This window comes from Porites lutea, chromosome 6 (genome assembly GCF_958299795.1).
Source record: "Porites lutea chromosome 6, jaPorLute2.1, whole genome shotgun sequence".
Taxonomy (NCBI): domain Eukaryota; kingdom Metazoa; phylum Cnidaria; class Anthozoa; order Scleractinia; family Poritidae; genus Porites; species Porites lutea.
In genome coordinates, this window is record NC_133206.1 from 21,540,664 (window position 1) to 21,565,622 (window position 24,959).

Here is a 24,959-nt window from a genome sequence, read left to right on the forward strand (position 1 = left end):
GGTGGGATAGCTTGTGAAAGTCACATAAAGAAGGATACAAGAAAGAACATCACCAAGAATATTGCGCGTAAAGATCATCAATAATTTTCCCTTTTCTTTTTTTCTACGGTTAGTTACACTACCTATTTCTGCTTGTATCATCAATATTCTGAATTTCGAATCCAAAAATCGCTTTAATCCTGTCTATGTGGTTGAAACGAACACGAAAGAGATGGCGTGATAATCGTCTTTGTTTCCCTGTGCAGGTTTTCCTTCACCGACGCTTTTTTGAAGAACTGTGAAAAGCTACGAAAGTGGACGGACGCGGGGCAAAATCTTTGGATTTTTCCGGAGTCAGGGAGGTTGTACCCGCATCGCTGCCTTTGCAAGAGCCAAGTACAGTTCACCAGCAGCAAAAGTTTCAACGATGGGTCCCTCCGCAAATAAACCGGCTTCAATATTGCCAAGATGAAGCGGTTTTTCGACGGGTCCGAGGGTAATGATGCTTTAGCCTTTTTAGATTGCCACAGTTAAATGACTCTGGTCCCAAGTTGTCCTTACATTTTGACTAATTTCCCCTCAGAGTTTCTTAAACTGTAACAGTAAACACTGGGATTCTGAAATGGACCTGTATCAGCTTGAGCTTTTTACAGCACGCTTTCAGTGCAATCAAGCTGTCGAATTAACGTTTATTACGGCTACATTTTGGTTTTGATAAATCACAAATGTATATCATTGTATGTATTTTATATAGGAATTTTTATAAAAAGGAAAAAATTAATTCACAGCTGCTTGTTCAGAAAACAATTTTGCTATATTTCTTTACTTATTGGTTTACAGCTATTTCTAGGTTATTGTATTTAGCTTGAATCGTAATTTGTCTGTTGATGTTAAGTCTTTCTAGCCTTTCTGGCATGGCTGACTTTTTAATAGTTCAACTGGATGGCCAGTACACAGTATTTAAATTTTTCCGAAAGGTCACATTCCAGCCACCGTAAACATGACACTGAGCATGTTTAACCTTAATATCAAAATTCAAATTCTCATCCGTCGCCCCTATGCATTGCCAATGAAGGTAGTTGGGAGAAGTTATTTAAGTATCAACCAGATTCATGTTATGTGATCTTGCCCTAATTCTCATTGCCCATTTGTTAATTAATCATTGATAACATAACTAATTTCCAATATTGGAATCTGTATTGATGCAAATAATACAAGTGACAGATCTGTAAAAATCTGAAAAAAAAAGGAAGGATGCGTACATAGCTAAGGCACTTTGAAAGCCCTCAGTCAATCATGGTTCATGTGAGAATGAAGCAATGAGCCAATCAGTGATTATTTTAGCTTACTGTGTGCCAGGGTCTTCTCTCCTGCCGCACCATTATATATACGAGAAGACCCTGCAGGGTTTTCAATAAGAATTCTACTAGCGGGACAAAGGTGTACATAACATTACAGGAGAATATTTTGAATGAGGCTCTCATTTGAATAAAAATTAGTCATATACCAAAATGTAAGCTTCCGAGCATTTGCTGGAGAATTCTGCGTAAGTAATGGAGAAATCTCTACTCTCTGATGCCTAATGAACACCCTGCCTTGGGATAAGTTTGGTACAGTAATAAACCATGCCAACGTAGCGGGGTACTCAACCCCCACAGGACACATGAGTTGTAGCCTTGACACTATTTATTACTAAAAACTTGCTTAGGCATGGATTCCAGCAATGCACACTGTTAATGGAGTCGTTTGTTTTGCTTGTAGGATCCTCAATAAATTAACTCCGGATAAATTTGATAAACTTTGTAATGAGCTGCTGGGAGTGGGTATTGAGACCAAGTACATTCTCAAAGGAGTGATTCTGTTGGTAAGTTAATGAGAAAAAAATTATACAGTCAACCCTCTACTTAATGGCCATCTCTCCACAATAGCCACCTCTTTACACGGTCATCTTTTTTGGTAGACAGTCCATACAATTGACTCTTGTTTAAGCCTCTCTACAACAGCCTCCTCTCTATAACAGCCACTTTCTTCACTGGAAAACAAATTAATGGTACCATGTTAAAGTGCTGCCAAAGAGGTTTTATTTTAAAAAATGTTCGCACTATAGGATTTCTTTATCAGACTCAAAAGTTAGAGCCACCTTGTATACATGCAGTACAAGAAGGAAAGTAATTCTCAGTAGCTTTCATTTGACTGGTCACACATTAATAAGGATTTTTAATTCGCCCACAGACCTCTATAATTAGAACCATCTTGTACTATTGGTGATTAATGATTAATTGCGATTATGACCGTGATTAATAGCGATTATGACCGTTCGGTTCCATTCACGATTCTTTGCTTACACTTTTCAATTTTGGTTTGATTTTTGCATACTTGTTCCAGGGTACCCTCAGTGTGTTATTATATTGTAAAATCAGATTCCAGAACTCTTTAAAATGTGCATTTTTGATTGACGAGCAAAGACTATTGCAGTTTGTGCACCATTTCGTGTTGCCTGAGAATTTCCAGATAAGGAAAACCTTGCGTGACCCACTCTTTGTCTGAAAGGTTCTCAAACATGGAGACGAACGACTGAGTGACTGTAAATCCTCCTGTCCCTGTTACTATTTTCAAATTGAGCGTTAAGGGTTACATGTTTACATCACGCATTATGTTATAAGAATTAAGAAACATTTACATAATCAACTCAAAAAAATCGAAATCAAATCGCAAGGAATATGAATCATTAACCCCTACCTTGCACAGCTTAATAAACAGTACCACAGGAAAGTATTGTTCAGTAGCTTTCATTTGACTGGTCACAATGTAGGGTTTCACCCACAGATTCAATCAAAAGTTGCAAAAACTCAAATCTTTGCTAGTCTTACAGTAGCATCTCTGTCCTCACATCCCATGATCCAAGTAAAAGTAAAATGTGCTGATATGGGTCTTGAACTTCAAGGTTTTTGAAAAAGCTCTCGATGAACCAAAGTACAGTTCTATGTATGCCCAGCTGTGTCTGCGGCTCAGTGAAGAGGCACCAAATTTTGATGATCCTGGAAAAACTGGCAACTCAGTAAGTATAATATTCATTGCAATGCTTATTATCTCATTTCTCATGTCACAAGTTTTTTTTTTTGCCATGTTTTAGTTACCTCATGTCCTGATGAAACACCTTTCCTTAAAATACAGCATTTTATATTAGTGGAAAATTATTTGAATAATTTATTTAGTACTGACAGTGTGCTACAAGGCTAAGGAATACATGTAGCCAGACAGGCTTATTTATTAGACAAGCAAGCTTTTTTCTTACTTCATCTTCAAAATTACCCTTTCCTTTTTTTCCAGTGCAATTTGAGCCAGTCGTAAACTCTCTTTTAGCCATTGAAATTGGCCCATATATATTTCAAACGAATATATCCTGTATTTAATAATGTTGGTGAAAGCTTCCATGCATAGCTTTGGAAGATGAGCATTATGCAAACAGAGATCTCAAAATTTCAAATAATGGAGCACATCCTGAGACTTGCCTATTTTTATCTTTTCACAAAATCTGCTCTTAAAAAAAAATATCAAGCTGAATGCTTTGAAAGGCCAGCTTTTAGGAATTTCAGGGCGAATGCACTCTTCTGATTTCACAGCCGATTCATCCAGCTTTCTGTACTGCTGTAGTAACTCCAATAGCTGCTTACGAACTGCAAAAATCTAACAAAGATTCATATCGATAAAAGCTTCATGTGCGTATTTAATATTCCTAAGGAGAACTGACAGGAAAAAGCTCATTTAAAGGCCAATAAATGGTAGAATTTCAAGGCCTAATTTCTGTTGATGAGATCCTGATATTTCACCTTAACCATGTTGTGTATTTCGAATCATCTCACTTTCAAAATGATAAAAAACTGATGTATGATCTCATGGCTGTCGCATCACATTTCCAATCAAGGAAATAAACTTTGAAGTGTTGACAAGGGCTGTCAAAATAAACTAATGATAGCGTATACCAGAATCTGGTACACCTGGACTAGCTTTTGTTAAAAAGTACTGCAGGCGTTCCTTTGCTCTGACCCCCTACGCCACCCACTTGCTGTATTTTCTGCTCACATCCCTTTGCTCCGCCTCACGATTTTAACACCTGCAACAGGCTACAAAAGCATCCTTACAATTTACCAACGTTTCTAACTCTTTCCATTGTAAATGCTTCAAAACATGTCATGTGCCACATTAAACGGCACCTTTTGCATCTGCCATTTCAAATCTGCTCCAGGAAAAATAATTTATGCTGCCTGTTTTGATTCGGGCGGGCAACAATCTAATAATTGTTGGAAATTATCAATAGTAGAAAACCCAGGCTTCCAGTTATCTTTTCCCAAACAGCTACCGGTAATACTTCACAGGCAGACACAACTGAGGCACATGTATCCTTATTGTAACATTATAAGGAATGTGTGAAGAGCTCTTTTGTCTTTAGAACAGGAGAACTGCCCATCGTAAAGAAGTATCCCTATATGTGTTATAAAAAGGGGTTGAAATGTATTAATGTATGTACATGTATTATTATTACTATTATTATTATTTTGATTTGTAGACATTCAGACGTTTGCTGCTTAAACAATGCGAGGAGGAATTCAACAACAGAACTAAAGCTAGTCAAGGTAAACATTAAGTTTGACATGTTTAGTTTTCATTTATTTTGATTGTAGGAAGTTCATTTGCATTAAATTATACAACTGTTATGCTGGGCAATTTATTAACAGGCTTTTAATTTTCGACAAGTAACAGACAAGATTACAAGTGTATTTTCCTTACAAACATTAAACAAATAAATTGTGACTTGGGGCCTAATTAATATGTACATTATTTTATGATTATTTTGTAGCCTGAATCATGCAAAGCCACTGAAGATCAGTTTTCAGTTATGGGGATTTGTATTAACTTTATTGTTTATTCTTTCGTGTGTTTTAGCTTTTGATAAAAAAGATGGACCACTTACACCGGACGAGGAAGAGCAGAGGTGTACTATCAAACGCAAAGTGTTGGGCAACATACGCTTCATTGGTAAGTGCTGGCAGAGCAAATAAAAGCATGACATCACACAATGTCCGTTTAAAATTTACCTGTGTCCAACAAAACCCTACTTGCAGTTGGTCATGAATGCCAATCAGATCAAATACCACAGGCTGTCTTTTTTAGCCGAGGGATGGTTTTGAATTAGTGGAGCCCCATAGCTAAATCTTGATGCATTGAATTCAGTTCAAAGAAGTTAACAACAAAGAGTGAAATCATTAGAGTTTGATACAGTCATTGTTCACATGATGTTTGTTTCAAACACCATTATTTAGGATTTTTTTCAATCACTGGTTGCTACGAGGTGTATTCTGCTAGATTTCTTCCTAAAAATATAATATTAAAAAGAATAATAATGTTAAAATTCATTCCACAAAAATACCAATACCTTGCTGGCAGGGAAATCTTGTGATGGAAACAGTGTGCTACCGTAACTCCTTGCATTGTTCCACTAGCACTGGTTATTGGTTAGCAATTCTTTTGTGCCCTGATCTATCAAAGAACAATATTAAATTGTCAGATGAGGTATAGTGACTGTTGGTTTGTCTTGTCTGAAATTGTTTTTCCTCCCGCAGGTGAACTTGCGAAGTATGACATGTTGCACGAAGCCATTGTACACAGGTGCATCAAGCAGGTCAATGAATATTTTTATTGTTCATTCCTTATATGATTACAAGAACATTGTATTGGCACTAAAATGTGCAAGTTCTTGGTCTTGGAATATTCTTTTTTTTTATCGTGGAAAATTTCTTGAAAACTCCCTGAAATTTCATCCTCACTTAGTAACAAACACTGATGAAATTTCTATTCTACAGTTGTTGGACAAGAAGAAGAGAGCAACAATGGCAGACATGTCAGAATCCATGGAGTGCCTCTGTTACCTGATGAAGACTGTGGGTCCTAAACTGGATATTCCCAAGGCAAAGGTATATTTCCTTCTGTAGTTAGATGACATTAGCAAAGTGTTCCAAGGAAAATTAGTGGTCTCTGGATAATGGTTTAACCCACATTCTCTGGCAGTTTTCAAGTTCACAGAGTCGTTTTGTAGCAATGTCATAGCAGTTGTTGCAGAATTCTTTTTACAGCTTTTTTACTGTTCCTTAACCCCAACCAGTCCTTTTGTTTTCGGCCTCCACTGATTTAGTGTGGGATGGCCTTAGTGTCTCCCATGGGGGGAGGGTCAAGGATTTGTGAGCTGTAGGTATGGTATTCTAATCTTTTAGTGCTAGCTGGCCACAGTCAAAGTTCCTGAGTACAGTACCAAGGGTTTCACCTTCCATTTATAAAGAACGTTGGGGTATTATTTTTGTAACAGTGGATCCCTGAAAAAACAAGTTCCAAGGGACTTGAAAAATAATTTGTTACAACTGGGGTACAATAAAATATTTATGGGGCTTCTTTTCCCAGCACCCATTTTACTACAATTTGTCATGAAAAATTCTGTAATTTGTTAAACTGAAGTTTTGCTATAGGGGTTTGTTTTGTGGGGGTTTCACTGAGTTGGGATGTTTTTCTTTAATTTTCTCTTTCCCTGCTCTCAGGATTGCAACAGTGAACTGATTATTTTTGAAATTGATTGTTGCAGCCCTTGATGGATCAGTACTTTGAGCGAATTCAGCAGCTTTTAAGCCGTAGTGACTTCCCAGCCCGTATTAGGTTCATGATTGAGGATGTCATTGACCTTCGGAATGCCAAGGTAGATTTCCAAGTGCATCAACTCAATTTTGATTGTAAATACACTTTTGTTTTATTTTTTCATTACTCATCATACAGTATCATGTATGATACACCAAGGAATACGAAGAAAAAAATATATTCATATTTACTTTTATCCTTTTGAAGTATTACAATGTAAAATTAATCCATAGTGTGTAAAATCAGAAGCATACATGAGGACTTGTTTTTCTCTTGGTGGTAACTTTCAAAACATGGGTGCAAAATCAAAAATGTTTTAAGTGTTGGCAAAATACATAAATAACAAACAAATAATGTACAACCATGTATCAACCAGCTTACTTGAATCACCATAAGAGGTTTTAGAATGTGGAATTTTTTGCACAAGCTCCTGGTCAGCATCAGATTTGCTATGTGGAATGTCCAAAACTTGAAAATGAGAATTTGATTACCAACTCAATAGCTTTAAGTATTATCTTAATAGTTCATAAAATTCACTCAAGATTAGTTTGTGGTTTTTATCACGTTCCTTGAGAACTGTTTTATTTGCTGTTGACAGAGAAAAAAAACATCATCATGCTAGCCTGAGACTGTCTTTGAAGAATTGTTAAAATGTTGTCCCTTTAGTTGTCGGACAAAATCCTCTATTGCTTTCTTTTACAGTGGATTCCACGAAAATCTGCTAATGAGGTAGGACCAAAGATGATCCAGCAAATTCGCCAGGAAGCTTGGCAGGTACCTTTTTGTCTTTTGTCATCGCACAGAGTCAACCCAAATTTGTAAGCTTATTGCATCATTCTTGGTGGTTTTATCCACAGGGCCTTGTTGGTCATCCTGGATTCCACGTGCCACCTCACGGCCACATGTCCAGGAACGCCCCACCTCTGACTCACAGTGGCTGGATGAATCGCCCCAGTGGAGGTGGCAGACCTGCAGAACCTCCACACAGTCGTGGAATGAATGATGTCTTTGTTACCGACAATGGTTTTCGTCCCTCTGGTCCCCGGTTTGATGAGTTTAGCACTGGTGCAATGCCAACAGACAGGAGATCATTTGGTTTGAGGTTATTAATTTTGTATTTATGTGAACACTTTTTATAGGTATTTTAAAAATAGTACCATACATTGTAGTACACTTACTACTCTTCAGCTTTTTGTGGTTCAGGCACTTACCAGAGTGCTAGTAGTTTTTTGCATGTCAGTTTTGTTCATGTGTCATAGTATGTTGATCCTTCATTGTTGTACTTGTACACTTATTATGTTCACTGCAAGAAAAGTACACTGGTTTGCGAAGTAATCATCAGCTTGTGCTTTTTGTTGGTCAGTTTACTTGCTAGTACATGTACATCCATACCACAGACAGTTTTGTTCATGCATTTATAGTATGTTAACCTTAGTTTTTCGTACTGTACTTGTGCCCTTAACTAAAGTTCAGCAGTAAAAATCTAGTACAACACTTTGTATGTGCAAATAACTTGTTCAGAAGCTTAGCTCCCTTACTTTGGGTTTGTCCATGATCCAAGAATTGTTGTTGTTCGTCTAGATATGATGATGAGGACTATGATCGATTTGCTACTCGAGATCCATGGGCCGACTTGCCAACGAAACAAAGCTCCACATCTGTCAATTCAATGACTAAACCAGTAGGAGGTAAATAGCTGTTTTCAAATTGTAGAACTACCATGATTGTCTTTACACTGCTAGTTTCAATTATGGAAGCATTTAATAATTCTCTGAAGAGCATTTGAGTCTGCAGACAAAATCCTATGGTGTGTCCAATCTTTGAATATTATTGAAAGCTTACTGAGCGGTACTTTGCTGTGGTACTGTTTGGTTTGTCATGTAGGTGGTTTGGGACCTTTTGAGTATGTGGACCAAATTCTGAACTGTGACGGTCACCATTCAAATGAAACCACTTTACATGCATGTAGCAGTACATGTACTTTCACATGGTCCTGTTTGTTGTTTACAGGGTCCTTCAGAACATTTAAAGTATAAGGAGAAAAATATAAAATTAGTACACAACAACAAATTAGATCAAAAGTGGCTCTGCCTTTTACTTAAACCAGCAGCATTTGGAGGTCCTAAAAAGTTTGTTTTAATGACCTTTGAGCGACAAAGGGAAGTATTTAGCCATGAGGAAGGCACGTTTATTGCCTACATTTGTTTTATATTTTTATACATTTGTTTTTATCCAGTGGGAGACTCAAGAAACAAATGCGACCAATTAATTTTCCCTTTTGAATACACTTCTGTAAGTAGTTGTCACTACCATGATGACAATATGATGAAGTCAGTCTTTATGTTTCGACAATAAAATGAAATTTGAAGAATTTGTCAAAAATTATCTCAATCCTGAGCTTTTTGGGGGTAAAAGATTATCCATTTGATGCTTACATGTATCTGTTGGTTAAACAGTATGTTATTTTAAAAAAAGACTCAGTGGTAAATATCACATGCATTGTTGGAGCTTCTATTTAATGATATGTATTCTTTCTTTAACAACTAGGTGGTTGGAGATATTCTTCAAGACCAAACCACTCAAATGCTGATGGAGAGGTACACATAACACTTTTTATTGTTAGGCCTAATTGAAAGACCTTTCTCAATTCACATTAAATGAGGGAGACGTCATTTAGGTAGTCTTTCTCTCACAGTCAGAGGACGATCAAACATACATTTGCATTTTTTTTTTCAACTTGGTTTGGTGATGAATCGGTTTCTTTTTAGAAGAAACACTTGGAATAATTCAAAAATGGCATCACTTGTTTCCAAAAGGAAAAACTGCATGTGTTAATGGATGACATCTTCCTCAAGACTACTACACTGGGCCAGAGGGGATCATTTGAGGATGGTTTTTAAATAGGGACTTGGCTTCATTTCCATAAAACATGTAGTTTCTGATATGGTAAATGCATGGTTTTTATATTTTAGTGGAAGTGTACTTAGCTATGCAGCTTGTTTACAGACACTCCACTCAAATAATGATAATTGGAAACAGATAATCTAAGTATAACATACCAAGATCAAAAACCTCTACTAGCAGGAGGCAACCAGTTGGTTATTTATAAACATGGCGTAGTATCTGAACTCTAGTGGACCACCAAGAACAAATCCAGGTAATTGTCTGAACAAATCAAACCTGGGACTGCCAGATTGCAAGTTCGACGTGCTGATCACTCGGACATGTTGCCTCTCTGTCGGGGATGATAAATTTATTTTCATGTTTCTTTGCTTTCTAGATAAGTTTGAGGCCAGCAAGGGACTCAATTGCTGCTGCCCAGAGACCTGGAGTTGCTGGCAGATCTCAAACTCCACCAGCTCAAACAAGGCTGGTAAGGAATGTTTTCCTCTTTGTTTTTTGACTGGGAGAGACAGCTCCATTTGGTCAGGACTTTCTGTTTTCCATGTTTGTAATTGGTATAGGGTTGCTGGACTTTGTTCATACCCTGTTAAACATCCCTGCAGTTTTATATTGCTTAGCGGCAAATCGTTAAACACAGACAGTACATGTACTTCAAGATACAGTGTACTGTTAACAATGATTGAATGAGGCTGAGTACGATGTAAAGAATTATGCAGATCAAGGAGAACTTAAGCCATATGCGGGAGTGGGTTACTTCTTCTGTGATCAGCATAATTCTTCACATCATACGAAAGCCAAAGTCAAAAGCAGATATCATCCATCGGGATATGTTTTGTGTATTCTTTTATTTCTTCTGTTCAGTTTTAGTCAGAAATTCCGCCATTTTGTCTTTGGATAGCCTTGACTGCCATTTGTTTTTGTTCACTATTGCCGAAGCAGCAATGCGTCCAGGCAAATATACCATCTAATCAATGGTATATTTATTGCTGGCATCTTCCAAATTTGGTCAGCATTAGCTGGTTAAGAAAAAATAACGAAGATTAAAGCCAGTAAGAAACGTCATAATATTTTGAATGAATTTGGTCAGCATTAGCTGATTGTGAAAAATTAATCTGGGATTAAAGCCAGTCAGAGACGTCATAATATTTTGAATGAATAATGATTAGCAGTTATACCTTGTATGGCCTTTATTTCTCATGTTTCTTCCAGTTTTTAAAATATATGCTTTATAAGAATGCTTAAGTGATGAAACTAGGGATTATGTTGCTAAAGAAAATACACAAACATGTAGTACCATGTGAAAGAATTGCTGAAGAGGTTTGGTTTGGATGGTTGCATCGCAGGTTTTCGCCATCAAGTGTGAAAGTTGAAACACCCTCGCCTCCGTAAAGTTGCCTCTAGAGGGTTTAGTCCTCTCATTCTCACAACTAATTTTTTGTATAATAGAGTCGTAATTATACGGTACATGCATTTATGTGACCAGTCATTCATTATAACGATTCTTTTATATCGTTCACTGATCCCTGATCACTTGTTAAACTACTTTAATTTTTCAGGATCCTTTAAACAGAACTGCTGCTCCACCCATTATTGAAAAAACAAAGAAGCAAAATAAACAGCAGGCGCCTTCAACAGCTGATCTTAACAAACAAGTGGTGAGCCAAGTCTGTCACTTCTTTGCAAGGTTTCAAAGAAAAAATGTTTCTAGTTTGTAAGACACGCAACAGGCTTCAAACTAAGAAAATAAATGAAAATAGTTTCACTCCAAAACGTTTCTGCAGTTTCTAAGGTCGTACTTTTGCTTACGAAGTTTTGGCTCTAGATCTGCTTTCTAATTACAACGTTGGTCGAATTTGACTTTCCAGTTAACTGGATGGGGGTAATGGGGGGAGGGGGGAGGGGGGGCAGCTCCTGAAACCTTTTGTTACTGGTATTTACATGTAGCGACAAAAGTTTACTGTAAATTTATATTATTCTGGCATTCTCAATTTTTTACTCTTTGTTCAAGAACAATAAAAATTTTTAAAGAATGAAAGGCAAGGTAGGCTGAAGGCTGAGGTTTGTTTTCAAATCAGTTACACACTCGATTTGGTCGAAAGAGAAAAGAAGTTGTCTTGCCGCTGCACTTCCACTTACATTAATACAGCCTTCAAAAGGAATTAAGGAGTTAAACAATTGCAACAGGGTGACAGCTTCCTTCAGTAATGCTGTATGAAACTCCTAGCTTGCTTAACTTATAGCTTCAAGGCTCTACTCTAAGAAATATTGAAGGGAGCCCAGTGCTCTGAAACTGTGAAATCTAGGGTGCCCAGCATATGATATGTATGAAAAAAAGGCGATTTTGTAGTCGCCTTAAAAGCAGAAGTTAGGCGCCAGGGGGATTCAGGCTCTGCTAGAGCCTTGAGCTTTTAGTTGTGTGGTGTACATGATGGTAATAGACCTTGCATCTGTTGTTTTTCTCAGGAGAACATTGTCACAGAATATTTAGATTCTAAAGACACTGATGCAGCAGTGAAAGCCGTGAAAGACATCAAAGGGTCAAGGTAAGTGTCTCTTCGTTTTAATGTTTTGATTGTCAAAGGCCGAAGTTCGTAAAAATCCCCAATTTCGTTTCGTAAAATATAAGCACAGTAATAATAAGCAACGACGAATTTTTCTTTCTCTTTTTAAACTTGACTGCGGTCCCCAAGAAATCAATCCCAGGGAAATTCGCCTACATTTGACATTTTCGGCAAATTGTTAGAAACGCGGAAAAGTTTTTTAATACGCAAATTCATTCTAAAAGTGACGTTTTCGCTGCCTTGGCGTCGTTCTTGCTAAAGCTCCCTAATAAACAGAGTCACAGGAAAGTACTGCTCAGTAGCTTTCATCTGAATGGTCACCCTTTAGGATTTTATTTAGGGACTTGGGGACTGCAGTCCCCAAGAAATCAATCCCAAGGAATTTCGCCTACATTTGACATTTTCAGCAAATTGTTAGAAACGCGGAAAAGTTTTTCAAAGCGCAAATTCAGCAAGCGCAAGTTACAACTACCTTATACAGCGTAAGAGATAGCGCCACGGAAGAGTACTGTTCAGTAGCTTTTATTTGAACGGTCACACTTAGGGATTTCATTCAAAGAGTCGAAAGCTAGAACCCCCTTCTACCGCATACTAAACTATACCAGATGAAATTACTGCTCATCAGCTTCCATTTGAACGGTTACGTTTTATTCGCAGATTTAAAAGTAAAAACTAACTTGTACAGTACAATATTAAAACAGTACCACAGGCAAGTACCAGTAGCTTCCATCTGAATGGTTACAATTCAAGGTTTTCTTCACAGATTCAAAAGTTAGAACCACCTTGTACTTAAATATTAAAACCATACCACAGGAAAAAAAATTCTCAAAAGCTTTCATTGAATGATCACCCCAAAAGTTTGAAACTAGATTAATTGTGTGTAGATCTTCAAAGGGAGGTTTAATTACTGTTTAGAACTCTCTTTGTGATTTGTACCATGGTACATTCTTAAATTTTACGTTACTTGATAAAATTTCTACTCCTCATACCAGGTACCTGACGCTACTGATGACCCAGCTACTTACTGCATACCTTACAGCAGAGGTTGATGAATTATTCATACAGTTATTTGTCAGCTTACACAAGTCAAATCTTCTCACAGCAGATGTCTTTATCAAGGTAGGGTTTTCGGTCTTACTGCATGGTCAATCCGATACATAGTCATTTCGATTCAAAGTCGTTTCGATACAAAATCTTTTCGAAACAAAGTCGTTTTTATACAGAGGCGTTTTGATACAAGTCGTTTCAATTCAAGCTGACTTAGCAGGCCCTCAGTCGAGGAGTTAATATTGTCTCGCACTTTGCTTAAAGAGCGAGGAATACATTCACCCCATATGTTTTTTCTTGTTTACCCGCTAGCAATAGTTCTGTTGTTGTCAATTAACTAAAGAGCTAATTCCTTCTCTAACGTTGAGTTTCATAATGTGCGATTTACAAAACTGTAAAACAAAATGAACGAAGCTGTACTAACAGAGTTCTTTTTTCTAATTCCGTCTCTCTCATTGGCTATCTTTCAAATCAAATGTTATTTTCTACGTCTCTGACGTGAACTTATGGTATGAATTTTAGAAGCCTGTGCCGGGCTTGTAAGTGTTAAATACGTATTTAACAATATCAGCTAATGTTTCGTAGCCGACAAAATACTCAAGTGTGGTTTGTTTAGGGTTGAATTATTTAGTTGTCAAAATTAAGTTTATATGTACTGCTGATTTTTAATATTTTCTTTTGTCTGCTATTTTACGTTCAGGGAGTTTCAGAGGTGCTGGAAAAGCAGCAGGAATCTGATGAGAATCCCAAAGTGAAGAAACAGATGGCAAAGATTATAGCAGAGTCTGTAACTCAGGTAAAGAGGACTTGTTATTAACCCTTTCATTGGCTACCCATTACAACTTTAAGGGCCGTATTCGCACACTCTATGAGCCGAAAGGTTTGCAGGGCATTGTCACTTTCTATTTAACTTGCAAAGGACTGGTCTGCCTCTGAAACGTTTAACCATGTTAAAATCCGAGGCATGAGCTCTCCTTTTTCAGTCTTGCTCCAGATCTTTCGTTTCATTGTTCGCGCGTACTTGACTACGCAAAAAATTAATATGGACTGTCTAGAGTCTAGTCTCTAGTCTAGAGCACCAATTCAACCTCATTTTTCCCCTACGTACCGCACATCCTCTCAAATATGCTCCCCTTTTTTCAGGGGAAAAAACTTCAGCCCCCTCCCCTCCCCCCTTATTCTTGAAAACCAAATTTATGAATAATAGATTTCCTTCGCCGCCCTTCCCCCACCAAAAAAAGGATGGGCCTATCTTGACAGTTCCAGTTTCCCTTTTTGGGTCCCACAAGTAAAAGGTTGTCTTGCATTTTATAAATCGTTAATCAGTAACGCATATGTATCGGAGTCTCCTGCAAATACTTTTGTCAGTTTTCTTGAAGAACATGTGTCCAATTATTTCGTAACTTGATTGTTGGTATTCAACAGGAAATTTTGAGTCTGATTGAAGTTAGCTCCCTTAGTGAAAATGGAAATTTTTACCCAGCCCTCCTGCTGTGCTTAAAAGAATTGGAGAATCTAAAAGGACAGGTGAGCTAATTCAATAATATATGTAGCTTGAGTATCAGGGCTTTTTCAGTGAGGAGGAGAGAAGTGAGTGGAAGTTCCTTGAAATCTCCCCTCCCCTCCCCCTACAAAGGCCTGATACCTAAGCTATATTTGCATGTTAAAGTCTAGTTTTGACCCCGGGGGGGGGGGGGGGGGGGGGGGAGAGGGCACCAGGGGAGTTTGATGATCGAAGATTTCATCTGATGGCCTGGAGTCTGTTGTCTCTTAAGTATCAGAGATTTTCCAGCGGGAAAGGGAGAAATCAGTGAACATCCCTTCAAAATATCCTTTCTCCAAACCCCTTACGAAGGCCCGATGTTTGGGTTACATTTGCGTGTTAAAGCCTGGTTTTGATGATTGAAGATTTCATATGATGGCAGAGAGTCTCTGCTGTGTCTTGATCAATCTAGTGTTAACGGCTATCGTTAAGGTTTTACTATCAAAGATGACCGCCAAACAACAGCAGAGGGAAAGCAGCGTGACCGAGTAGTCAGCACGTCGGATTCGCAATCTGGCGGTCCAGGGTTCGAGTCCCGCTCCTGAGTTCAAATCCTTGGCCGCGCATGTAAATAGCCAACTGCATAGTTGCTTCCTCTCAGTTGGGGTTTAAAATCCTTTTATGTTCTATTTGATTATTTGTTTCTAATTATTTGAGTAGAGTACCTGTAAATTAGCTGGATTAGGTAAGTGCACTTTCCACTACAAACAAACCTTAAACGTTTAACCCTTTTTTAACGAAATTCAAACAAATCCTAAATTTGCTTTGTTTATTCTGTAGGAGTGGCTGGTGAAAGAATTTACAGACAGTAAACTGGATCTACTGTCAACTTTACCAGGTTTGTATAATTATTACAAAGTCTGTGTACATCAATTTATAAAATGGGGGCAAAAACAACAAATAACCAAACGGCGCAGGTGCATGTGGTTAGCGTTCTAATCTTTTACACTTTTTATGTAATAAGAATAAACCAATACGCCAGTGAATTAGTTAGTAAGTAACAACTTTGCTTTAAGAGGGTGGCACATAACAGTGGAAGTGACAAACTACTGCCCCTCTATCCTAATCAGATTATTTAATACTTTAAATAGTTCTAAGACAATCACAGCGAATAAGGAAAAGCGATATATACACTAAAATTTCCAAGATGAAATTATTATACGCTTAAAAAGCTAAGCTATTTTTTTCCATCAGGAATTTCCAAGTTAATCAGGAATTCTTTTATCAGACCATTTATTAGGCTTTTTTGTATTTGTTACAGAGGAGGACAGAACAAGCGAAAAGTTCATGTCTATCTTAGAGAAGCAGGTAAGTTTGTTTAGTCTTGCTTTTGGTGATGAATGAATGAATAAACGAACGAACGAACGAACGAACGATCGAGCAAACGAATTAACGCGAACAAGAACGAACGTGCATGGTTTCTTAAGCCGCTCCTTGAAAAATTGATTTTTTTGCGAGCTGTTCCTTTGAATTTCTTCAAAACAATTTGATCATTTGGTCAAAAATGTATATCCAACACTTCAAAAAGTATTGTTTCCGTTCGATGTACAGGCGCCTCGAATGGACCTGAAGAAAACTCGCCCGCGCCTTATTTTTTAACCGACTCTTTGATGTCTGGATAGCTAATGAAACCGGCCCTCCTCGTGTACGATGTATTGCATGAAAATGAGTTCAAAACAGTCTAACCAAGTTGTCGAACCTCTCCTCAGAACCTGGTGTTCCTGTACCCCCTATTGCATATCCAAGCGGATCTTTTTTCCAAGATCGAAGAGGATCCAAGTGTTACTGCCATCTACAAGTGGGTCAAGGTACGGTACTTATCACACATGTAAGTAACGCTTTACAGTGCGTTGCGCTTAGTCTTAGTAGAATCTTCGCAAGGCAACCTTTCAGTTCTTTCCTGTTACAGCTGGAGGCAAAGACGTTTTTGATTGAAGAATGTCAACCGGAAGTGGATTTTTTTGCATTCTTGCGCGGTGGTTTTGCCAGACTTTCGGGCAAATCGCTCCTTAAAGAGTAAACACCCTTAGCAATACGAATTTTGTGGCGTCAATAAAAAAAGCCTCATTTCCGGTCGATGCTGTTGCTCAAAACGTCTTTACTTAAGCTCCCTATTGGCTACTTTGGGTCACATGATATCTGACCATGACAGTTTTTTCCGCCAAAATTATCCAAGTGAGTGACGTTGCAAAATCTACCGTATATCCTTTCTGGTCAGAGGGAAACAGTGCGTTGGTACGGTTCTGTTTTATTTAGAATGTTGTTTTTTTTTTCTTGTTCGTAGGATAATGTAGAATGCTCCTGGCACACAAATCCCGAGTTTGTTAACGTACTCACCACTTGGTAAGTTGAAGTATTTTGTGAAACAAGATCCTTCTCTTCTGTTCTCGACCTTCGCGGGTGTTTCCTGTTGTTGCAGAAACCATTGTTGGTTGGCCATTTTTGCTGTGGTGTGGGTATTGTTCAGTGTCCTTTCAATCTTAACTCTTTAAGCTCCAATAACCAGATTCAAATATTATCCAAACTGATTTCCATGCATTTACTAAAATATTTGATTGAGAGGATTTTGACAAACGATCATGGAGTTCTCCCTTAGTTTCTCATTTCAACAATTCTCATTACCTTTCCTCTTCATTTTGTAACAATGCTGTTGGGAGAAAATTGATGTTGGTCACTCACAGGACTCATGGTGATTGCACCCGTCCGCAACACCAAGAAACTACCACCCTCGAATTAGACCCACCGTTGCTTTACCGATTGAGCTACCAGGCCAGAGCAGACAAAGTCGTGAGAAAATTGTTTGTTCCGTCATTTGTGCTACGCGGTTCAACGCTTATATGGGACATAACAATATCTAGCAGTCACAACCCTAGTATATTTCTGTTATGGTTTGCAGGAATGGGTAGGGAGGGGAGGGCAATTCGCAGGGAACTCAGGTTTCCCGATTATTACTACTCCCATAGGATAGACCTGGAGGGGCCCTTCCTTATTCAAAAACTGTCTCTTACCGTAAATTCTCTTTTAAGCACCTCCCTCTCAAATAATCCCCTTCTCTCAGGCTCCCGTTTTGCAGTGGAAGAAAGTTAATAAGCCCCCCTCCCCTCCCTCTTATTATTCTTCACTACTAAACGATAGACTGTACTAATTAATCACGACTGTAAAACTTCTTGTGGACTCATCTTGGATGGTTTATTTACTAACTGGAAATTCAGATTTGTTTTTGATCCTCGACTGCATGACCTCCAACTTCTAGTGCTTGTGCTTTTCCACTTTTGTTATTGGCCTTTATGGAGAACTGATACCATAGTCTTTGCTAAATTAAATACCCCCCCCGGGGGGGGGGCTTAATGGAGGATTTACGGTAATCCATCAACTATGGTTCTTTTCCAATACAGCCTGCTTAAGTTTGCCACCAAAGACAGCACCCTAGCTGATGGTATAGATGCCTCACAGGCTCCAGATAAAGACGTCATAGAGAAAGAAAAAGCAGCCCTCAAGAAGTTATTGCCTCTAGTAGAAAAGTTTGTTCACGAGAAAGTTGCGTTGCAAGTGAGTTGTCCTGCTTTGTGCATAGCCTGCTACGCTTTTGACCTTCTCTTTGCTTTTCTTGCAATGATTTGAAAGCAATAGAGGATTTCGTGAGAAGCCAAAGGGACCTCTGCGCAGGAAGCTACGATCGAAGCATTGCCTTTCGCTTTTGCTATCCTGCGTTCGCCACTTTGAGGTTGCGCGGGAGACCGTGTCGAGATGGTTTTAAAGTACATTGTGGGACTTTTTGGGGGACGCATTTTCAACATGGCGGCAAATTCGTTCCCCAAAACAGTCCCACAATGCACTTTGACAACCATCTCGACCCGGTCTCCCGCGCAACCTCAAAGTGGCGAATCAGGGCACGGTCGTTCAAACGTTACGTAGCGCTATTCACCATATAATGCAGGCACTATCCAGTGCATAAGTATGAGGGAAGTCAATTGTGTTATCCAGTGGATTGAGATTTCTTCAGTGGATTGCGTTATCCACCTTTTGAACAACTGGGGCGTGGGCTCAGTTGCTCAGTAGGTGCATAGCACTTGTCAGGCCGCCGCCCCCTTCTCCCCGCTCATGCTACTCGCCTTTTTCTTTTAGTTAACTTGGCTTTTCTATGTGCTATGCGTTCTACCCCACTAACTTTCCAAAGAAAAAACTGCGGGAATTAAACTGCGGGCCGTCTATCTACTTTGATGAACTCCTAATTTATAGCTCTTCCGACCATGTAGTCAATTCTGTCAGTACTAATTCCTGGTTTGCTTGTGTTTACAGGTCAGCGTGCTCTATGCACTGCAAGTGTTTTGCCTTAGTCATAACTTTCCTAAAGGTACTGCTGCATTTAGTACGCTATTCTATTGACACTGAGGGATTGATGTCGTGTTATCTTAATTAGGGAGCTTAAGCAACTGGGGTGACGACTTCAACAAAAACGACAAGGAAAAACGGCAAACTAGAGGCTTAACCAGCAAGACAACAACTGTGCACGTGTATCGCACTTTTTGGTACATTTTTATCCTCATTATGACCACAAAACCGATCACCATCTGTTTTACTTAAGGCATTTAATTAAATCGTGTGTCTCGTAATAGAGTCCAAGGGGCCGTTTCTCAAAAGTCCCGATAATTTCGGGGCCCTAAAAGGTGTTTGGAGTCCAAAATCGAGGTTTCAATCGTTTCGCAAATAACGTGATAAAACTATCAGTTGACAAAACAAAATGGACTGGTCTATTAGCTAGGAAGGGCGCATTTATTCTTTATTCTGTTTCTGGGAAAGTGGCCCCAGAAGTGCAAGAGGTATTTTGGCAGGAGCCCATTACCGTCTCCTGATTTTGGTCTGTGCTGTTAATGTTGAAATGATGATGTTAACTAACTGCTAGATGTGTTTATTATAGGTATGCTGCTACGCATGTTCGTGTTGTTGTACGACACTGAAGTGGTGGAAGAAGAAGCATTTTTGAGGTGGAAGGAAGATGTGAGCGAAAAGCACCCCGGCAAAGGAAAGGCTCTCTTCCAGGTACGGAGTAGCTCCGTAGGTTCTTGATGTAATATATCAAACATGAGATGCAGTGTTTCATCACCAGATGAAACACCGAGAAGAGAGTTGAAAATACGACGCGCAGCGGAGTATTTTTGACGAACTTCGAGGTGTTTCATCTGGTGATGAAACACTGTGTCGAATGTTTGATATTTCTTCTCAAACAAAATCATTTTTGAAGGAGAAATTAAGGATGCAAATACTAAGCAGTGTTTCATCCGATTTCCAAACACTCATTAAACATTAATTTCCTTTGTATTTTCTTAATGAATTATTAATGAGTTTGAGAATGATAATTCCCAAATAATGAAAATCCTCGAGTTACAGGTAACCCACGCGGCCACAGCTTAACCAGGCATCATAATGCATAGTGCATTTGGTGCTATCCTGTGAAATGGGATTGTTATTTACCACCGGAAACACGACTAATCTGCATGAAAAGTAGGTGCTTAGACACCTTTAGATTGTAGAGTTGTCAGTAATAAGGAGGCAGGGATTGTATAAAGAGTCTGTAAGGTTTGACCCTCTAGGAGCAAAGGGGAGCGATGGAAAGGTGGAGAGTTGTCTGTCCGTATAAAAGAATCTTGGTGTATATTTTTGTGTCATGATCAAATGCTTATTATTCTCTGGTCAGGTTATTAAATTTTAGTATCTCTGCATTTTGAAAGAGCATGTATGAGCTTGGAAGGCCGAGTAGTTTTGAAAAAAATTATTCTTGTAAATCTTTATTTAAACACGGGAATCATCAGTTAAGCTTAAGGTAAAAACTAAAACTACTTACAACTGCTCTTCGTGATTACCGTGTGGGAATCCGATATATCAGCTACTGTCTTGATATTTCGCTTAAAATGCTCAGCAGATGCAGCATTTTTTGAGCTTTTGGTCAAGTTATTCCATAACATGGCCCCGCTGTAAGAGAAGCTTCGTTTCAAATAATTGGTGCTTGGTTTGGACAGGGTCAGCCTTCCCTCAGAGTTTTTTAAGTTGTAAGCAGAGTGACGCTGAGAGAAAAGACTTTGTAAATATTCCGGAGCAAGGTCATTCATGGTTTTATACATCATTGAGGCTTTTTGTTTCTTTCGTCGAAGAGATGGCCTCTCCCAGTCGAGGGTGGAGAGAAAATTTGAAATTTTACAAAGAATATATGTCGGTCCCATAAACGTTTTTGCCTCCCCGCAATTTCGTAGCCTTTGGTCGATGTTATTTCCGTAGATATTGCTTGCAAAGAACTGAAAATTGCACGAGTTGCTCACGTTTTCCAGCCCTTCAGGTTTGGACTTTCTGTGGGTTAACTCGTTTTGTAATGATTCGCCTATTAAGAAGGTGTGTCAAAGGAGAGGTACAGTATCTTGCAGGTTAAAAATGTGTTTTGCATGGAGTACTTCCACATGCATTCTTCCCTGGTTAGGTTGCTAATCCGAAGCAGGGCTGAAACTCGAGTGATATTGATGTGCAGTCCTGTCTTTTTATCCTCAGGTAAACTCATGGCTCACTTGGTTGGAAACCGCTGACGAAGAAGGAACAGACTCAGAAGCTGAGTAACCAAGCCGGCATCTCCTTTGAACAGGAGAAAAGCTGAAATGGTTGAGTTTCCACCAACTAAACACGATTGTGAGGGAAAAGAAAAAACGGAAAAATGCAAAACCAAAATTTGAAAAAAACAATTTGAAGTATTTACTATGTAGGGATTTTCAATTTAGTTTTCTTTTCGTGGATAATATTTTTGTCCATGGATTTCTTTTAGCCTGTTTCAGTACAAATCTTGATAAACAGATTCAATCGCTTACCCCTTAATTGCCCCGTTAAATGTTTCGATGGTTCAATTTACATGGTCTTTGTATATTGTTCTTGTTTCCTTTTCGACAGTGCTCTTTACAGAGCGTTTTCACTCACGTGACCAGCATCTATGCAAATTTAGAAAACAAAAGAAAACGTTTACAGAAGAAAAGAGTTTAACTCCCACAGGATTTGTTCGGTACACCAACATGGCCGCCGTTTTATTGTTTTGGAGCAGCAATATGGCCGCCGTGACGTCATGTGAAAACGCTCTATTTATTTCTAGCTTTGCATTTGTGGTATGCTCTTAGCGTTCAGCTTGGCATAATTCTGTATGTATTAGACCATTACCGCATTCTGAGCGATGAACTAGCATCAGCTTCCAGTAACTTATTTGCAGGCTACTAATGACAAAAGTCTCCCAATTCCACTTTACTCTATTGTTGACCCATTGATATTTAAACATCTCTGACTTGCAATTTTCAATAAGCACTGTTTTCTTAATTCAAAAATAATATTAATCATGTAATTTTTTTATGCCCTAATTACTCGATTAAGTTTTCTGTCTAATTTGTACATTCTTCAAAAACGAACATTTGCAGATCTGAGTCTTTCTTTATAAAACGTATAATTATGTTGCGTAAAAAAACCTGGCAGAACTGAATTGAGATCTGGTTTTCAAAGCTTACTGTAGATTTTCAAGCGCAAATAGTTTGTTTGTCTTAAAATACAACTGTCTGTAATGTTAAACTAATTACTGAGAATCGCTGGCAGAATTCCGGTAATTCTGGTTTAGCATATTGTCAAAATTAGAATCTAAAGAAGTTTATATGGCGGTTTTCTGATAACTGGTAAGATATTAAACAAAAAATTACTCGAGCTCAACATATTAAATCAACAGACACAACAGAGAGTGCTGGAAAAAGCCTGAAGTTGAGGTATCCTCAACTTAAGCTGTGATCCTGAATGGTTCTAATTTAACCTTTGCTCTGACTGGCTAAAAGTAGCATGGACCATTTAACCAATCACATCGCAAAAAGACCAGCAAACGAAAAACACGAAAAACAACAACAACAACAACGAACGAACAAACAACTACCACTACCACTGCTGCTGCTTTGTTCAGTGGAAAACCGCTGTAACTCAGTTGTACATTATTCAGTGTATTTTCTCACTTTTAGTTTTAGAAACAAAATACTTTCAAATCTCTTTACAACTTAAGAGTCACAACTTAGCTGGTAAATAATGAATCTGTAGTCTAACTAACAATTTTCTTTTAATCACTGTCCTTTATTCCAAGTATTAAATAAAAGTCGAATAAAAAATTTCCCAAACTACATGGTGACAGTATTACGTGTTGTTAGTTACCTTGTATCTGTATAGTGATATGGGGCTAAAAAATGGCCGGTCAACTGACAATGTCCGGCTAAGATAATCAATCTGGACAAACTTTCAGTTTGCCAGTCATTTTGGCCAAACACGTAAATAAGAGGCCAGAAAGAATACATTTTCACACCATTACGTTTCAATAAGACAAGGCAGCATCTTTTTTCACCATACGTTTTTGCTTTTTAAGCTATAACGTTCAAGTTACCATTGTGTTATTTTTGACATTTTGACCAGTCAGAGTAGCCGGAAATTCATCCGATTGCTTCGAGTCGTTTTTTCCTCTCAACAACCTCAATTACTGAGGGAGTAATAACGACTCGAAGTAATCGGATGAAATTCAGTCAGAGGAGAAACGGGAACGAGCTAAAATTCCTATGGCCGGTCAACACGGTCGGCAGCATGACCTAATTCATTTTGCCCTATGTATATGGGGTACAAGTGTTATTTACAAGTGTAACTATTGTTCTCAGATTTTAAAACGGTGGCTACACTTGTAATATAGGCTAAAGGTACGGAAAAACGGGCAACAAAAAACGTACAACTTGTTTTGCAACAACTATGATGTTGCGCGTTTTACCACCCACGTTCAAACCTTTTAACAACCTGATTTGTTGCAAGACAGGTTTTATGTGGGTGGTAAAACACGCAACATCGCTATTCAACTCATTTTGCACCAATGTTGCAAGACAAGTTGTACGTTTTTTGTTGCCCGTTTTTCCGTGCCTTAACTCAATCCTGTACCCAATTCAAACCCTTTTGGAATAAAACGTTTTGTTTTGAATTTCCATATCATTTAAATGTGAATTCCACATTATAATGCAAATACAATACACAACGAATCTTAACATTGAGTTGGCCGAATAGGTCTATTATTCTGGTACACAAAGTTTTATTAGATTGGCCCCTAATGATAAATTGTCCTCCACCCAACACTTCTAGTACGTGTGTTTTTTTTTTCCTCAAAACTCACCCTGTCTAAATAGTAAACGGTTTCGTTATGATGTCTCGAAGCAAAGCAAAGAAAATAAAAACAGCAACAGATATTTCAGAAATGGTTTCTGATTCATGTTTCGAGGTGTCACATGAATGCATTTTTGTCACGTGTTGATCGCGATTGGAGCCTGGGTGGTTAGCAAGTAGAAGGCTGGAAAACGCTCTAACGTTGCTCTATAAAGTGAAATTCTTAAGATACTATCCAGAGAGTGGCCGACAACCGGCCACTTTTAAGTGTTAAAACACCCGGGGGGGGTACTTTAGGAATTTCTGGGTAGGGATGTGCCGCTGGGACCCTGGAACCCTTAACCTATAACAGAGCTAGTTCAGCTGAATTTTGCTACCCTATACTAGAGTAAAGTCCCCAAATCCCCCTATCCTAGAGTAGCTGTTTCCCTTGTCTAGATAAAATCTTCAACCAACTGATCATTTTCCTGAAAAATGATACCCTATTCTAGACCCAAACACTCTGATTTATATACCCTATCCTAGAGTAAACTGCCTGAAAACCATACCCTTCACAGCGGCACATACCTATAAAGCCCATATATGGTAGTGCCCCCCCCCCCCGGGTTAAAACACCAGGGCCCGGTTCCTGAAAGGCTGATTAGCGCTAATCCAGCGGATAAAATTCTGTTCCGATTTTGTATTTTACATTCCTACGTATCGCTTAGAGTAACATTTTGTGTCATCACAAATTTTTGTATCTCGGTGTAAAAGACAAGAAAACCTTGTGTAAAATTTGGCTTCGCCCTTGGGGGCCCGCATTTTCTCGTCTGGAGGCTGGGGCCAAGTTGAACACACGCCGAGGGAAAGACTGGGACTTGTTTCTCTTACGCAACCAAACATGGCGGACGGTCTTGGATTCGCGAGAAAACAACTTGAAAAGCACGGCTGGAGCGAAGGTAAAATTACATGTTTGAGCAATGAGAACGAAATTTTTACTAATAAGGCTGTAAATGATGGAACAAGTAAGTTTGTGCCCTGACGGTTTTCAAGAAACCAAACGCAGAACGGTTTATCTC

General features: G+C 38.6%; 2 protein-coding genes across 2 annotated transcripts in view; both read left to right on the forward strand.

The window, feature by feature from the left end:
- LOC140940215 (eukaryotic translation initiation factor 4 gamma 2-like) lies at positions 1 to 22,889 on the forward strand. The gene is made up of 27 exons (XM_073389136.1): positions 1 to 108; positions 246 to 475; positions 1,741 to 1,843; positions 2,924 to 3,037; positions 4,547 to 4,613; positions 4,924 to 5,016; positions 5,601 to 5,659; positions 5,841 to 5,951; positions 6,611 to 6,721; positions 7,363 to 7,434; positions 7,518 to 7,762; positions 8,242 to 8,348; positions 9,208 to 9,257; positions 9,941 to 10,033; positions 11,121 to 11,219; positions 12,028 to 12,107; positions 13,118 to 13,244; positions 13,873 to 13,968; positions 14,598 to 14,699; positions 15,496 to 15,553; positions 15,977 to 16,023; positions 16,425 to 16,523; positions 17,000 to 17,058; positions 18,111 to 18,264; positions 19,015 to 19,069; positions 19,634 to 19,755; positions 21,253 to 22,889. The coding sequence occupies exons 4-27, from the start codon at positions 2,963 to 2,965 to the stop codon at positions 21,316 to 21,318; spliced, it is 2,247 nt and encodes a 748-aa protein (XP_073245237.1). The 5' UTR covers positions 1 to 108; positions 246 to 475; positions 1,741 to 1,843; positions 2,924 to 2,962; the 3' UTR covers positions 21,319 to 22,889.
- Positions 22,890 to 24,727: 1,838 nt separating this feature from the next.
- LOC140941031 (uncharacterized) overlaps positions 24,728 to 24,959 on the forward strand; it is an 11,382-nt gene continuing 11,150 nt past the window's right edge. The window contains exon 1 of the mRNA XM_073389980.1: positions 24,728 to 24,839. Coding sequence (XP_073246081.1) covers positions 24,782 to 24,839 — 58 coding nt within the window. The 5' untranslated portion in view covers positions 24,728 to 24,781. The remainder of the gene's footprint in view (positions 24,840 to 24,959) is intronic.

What these genes read in the sequence shown, in the direction of transcription:
- LOC140940215 (XM_073389136.1), top strand. Translation starts at nt 2,963, where the DNA reads ATGTATGCCCAGCTGTGTCTGCGGCTCAGTGAAGAGGCACCAAATTTT. An exon ending in ACTCAAATGCTGATGGAGAG is followed by an intron (nt 9,258 to 9,940) that starts GTACACATAACA and finishes TTTGCTTTCTAG; the next exon opens with ATAAGTTTGAGGCCAGCAAG. An exon ending in CTGATCTTAACAAACAAGTG is followed by an intron (nt 11,220 to 12,027) that starts GTGAGCCAAGTC and finishes TGTTTTTCTCAG; the next exon opens with GAGAACATTGTCACAGAATA.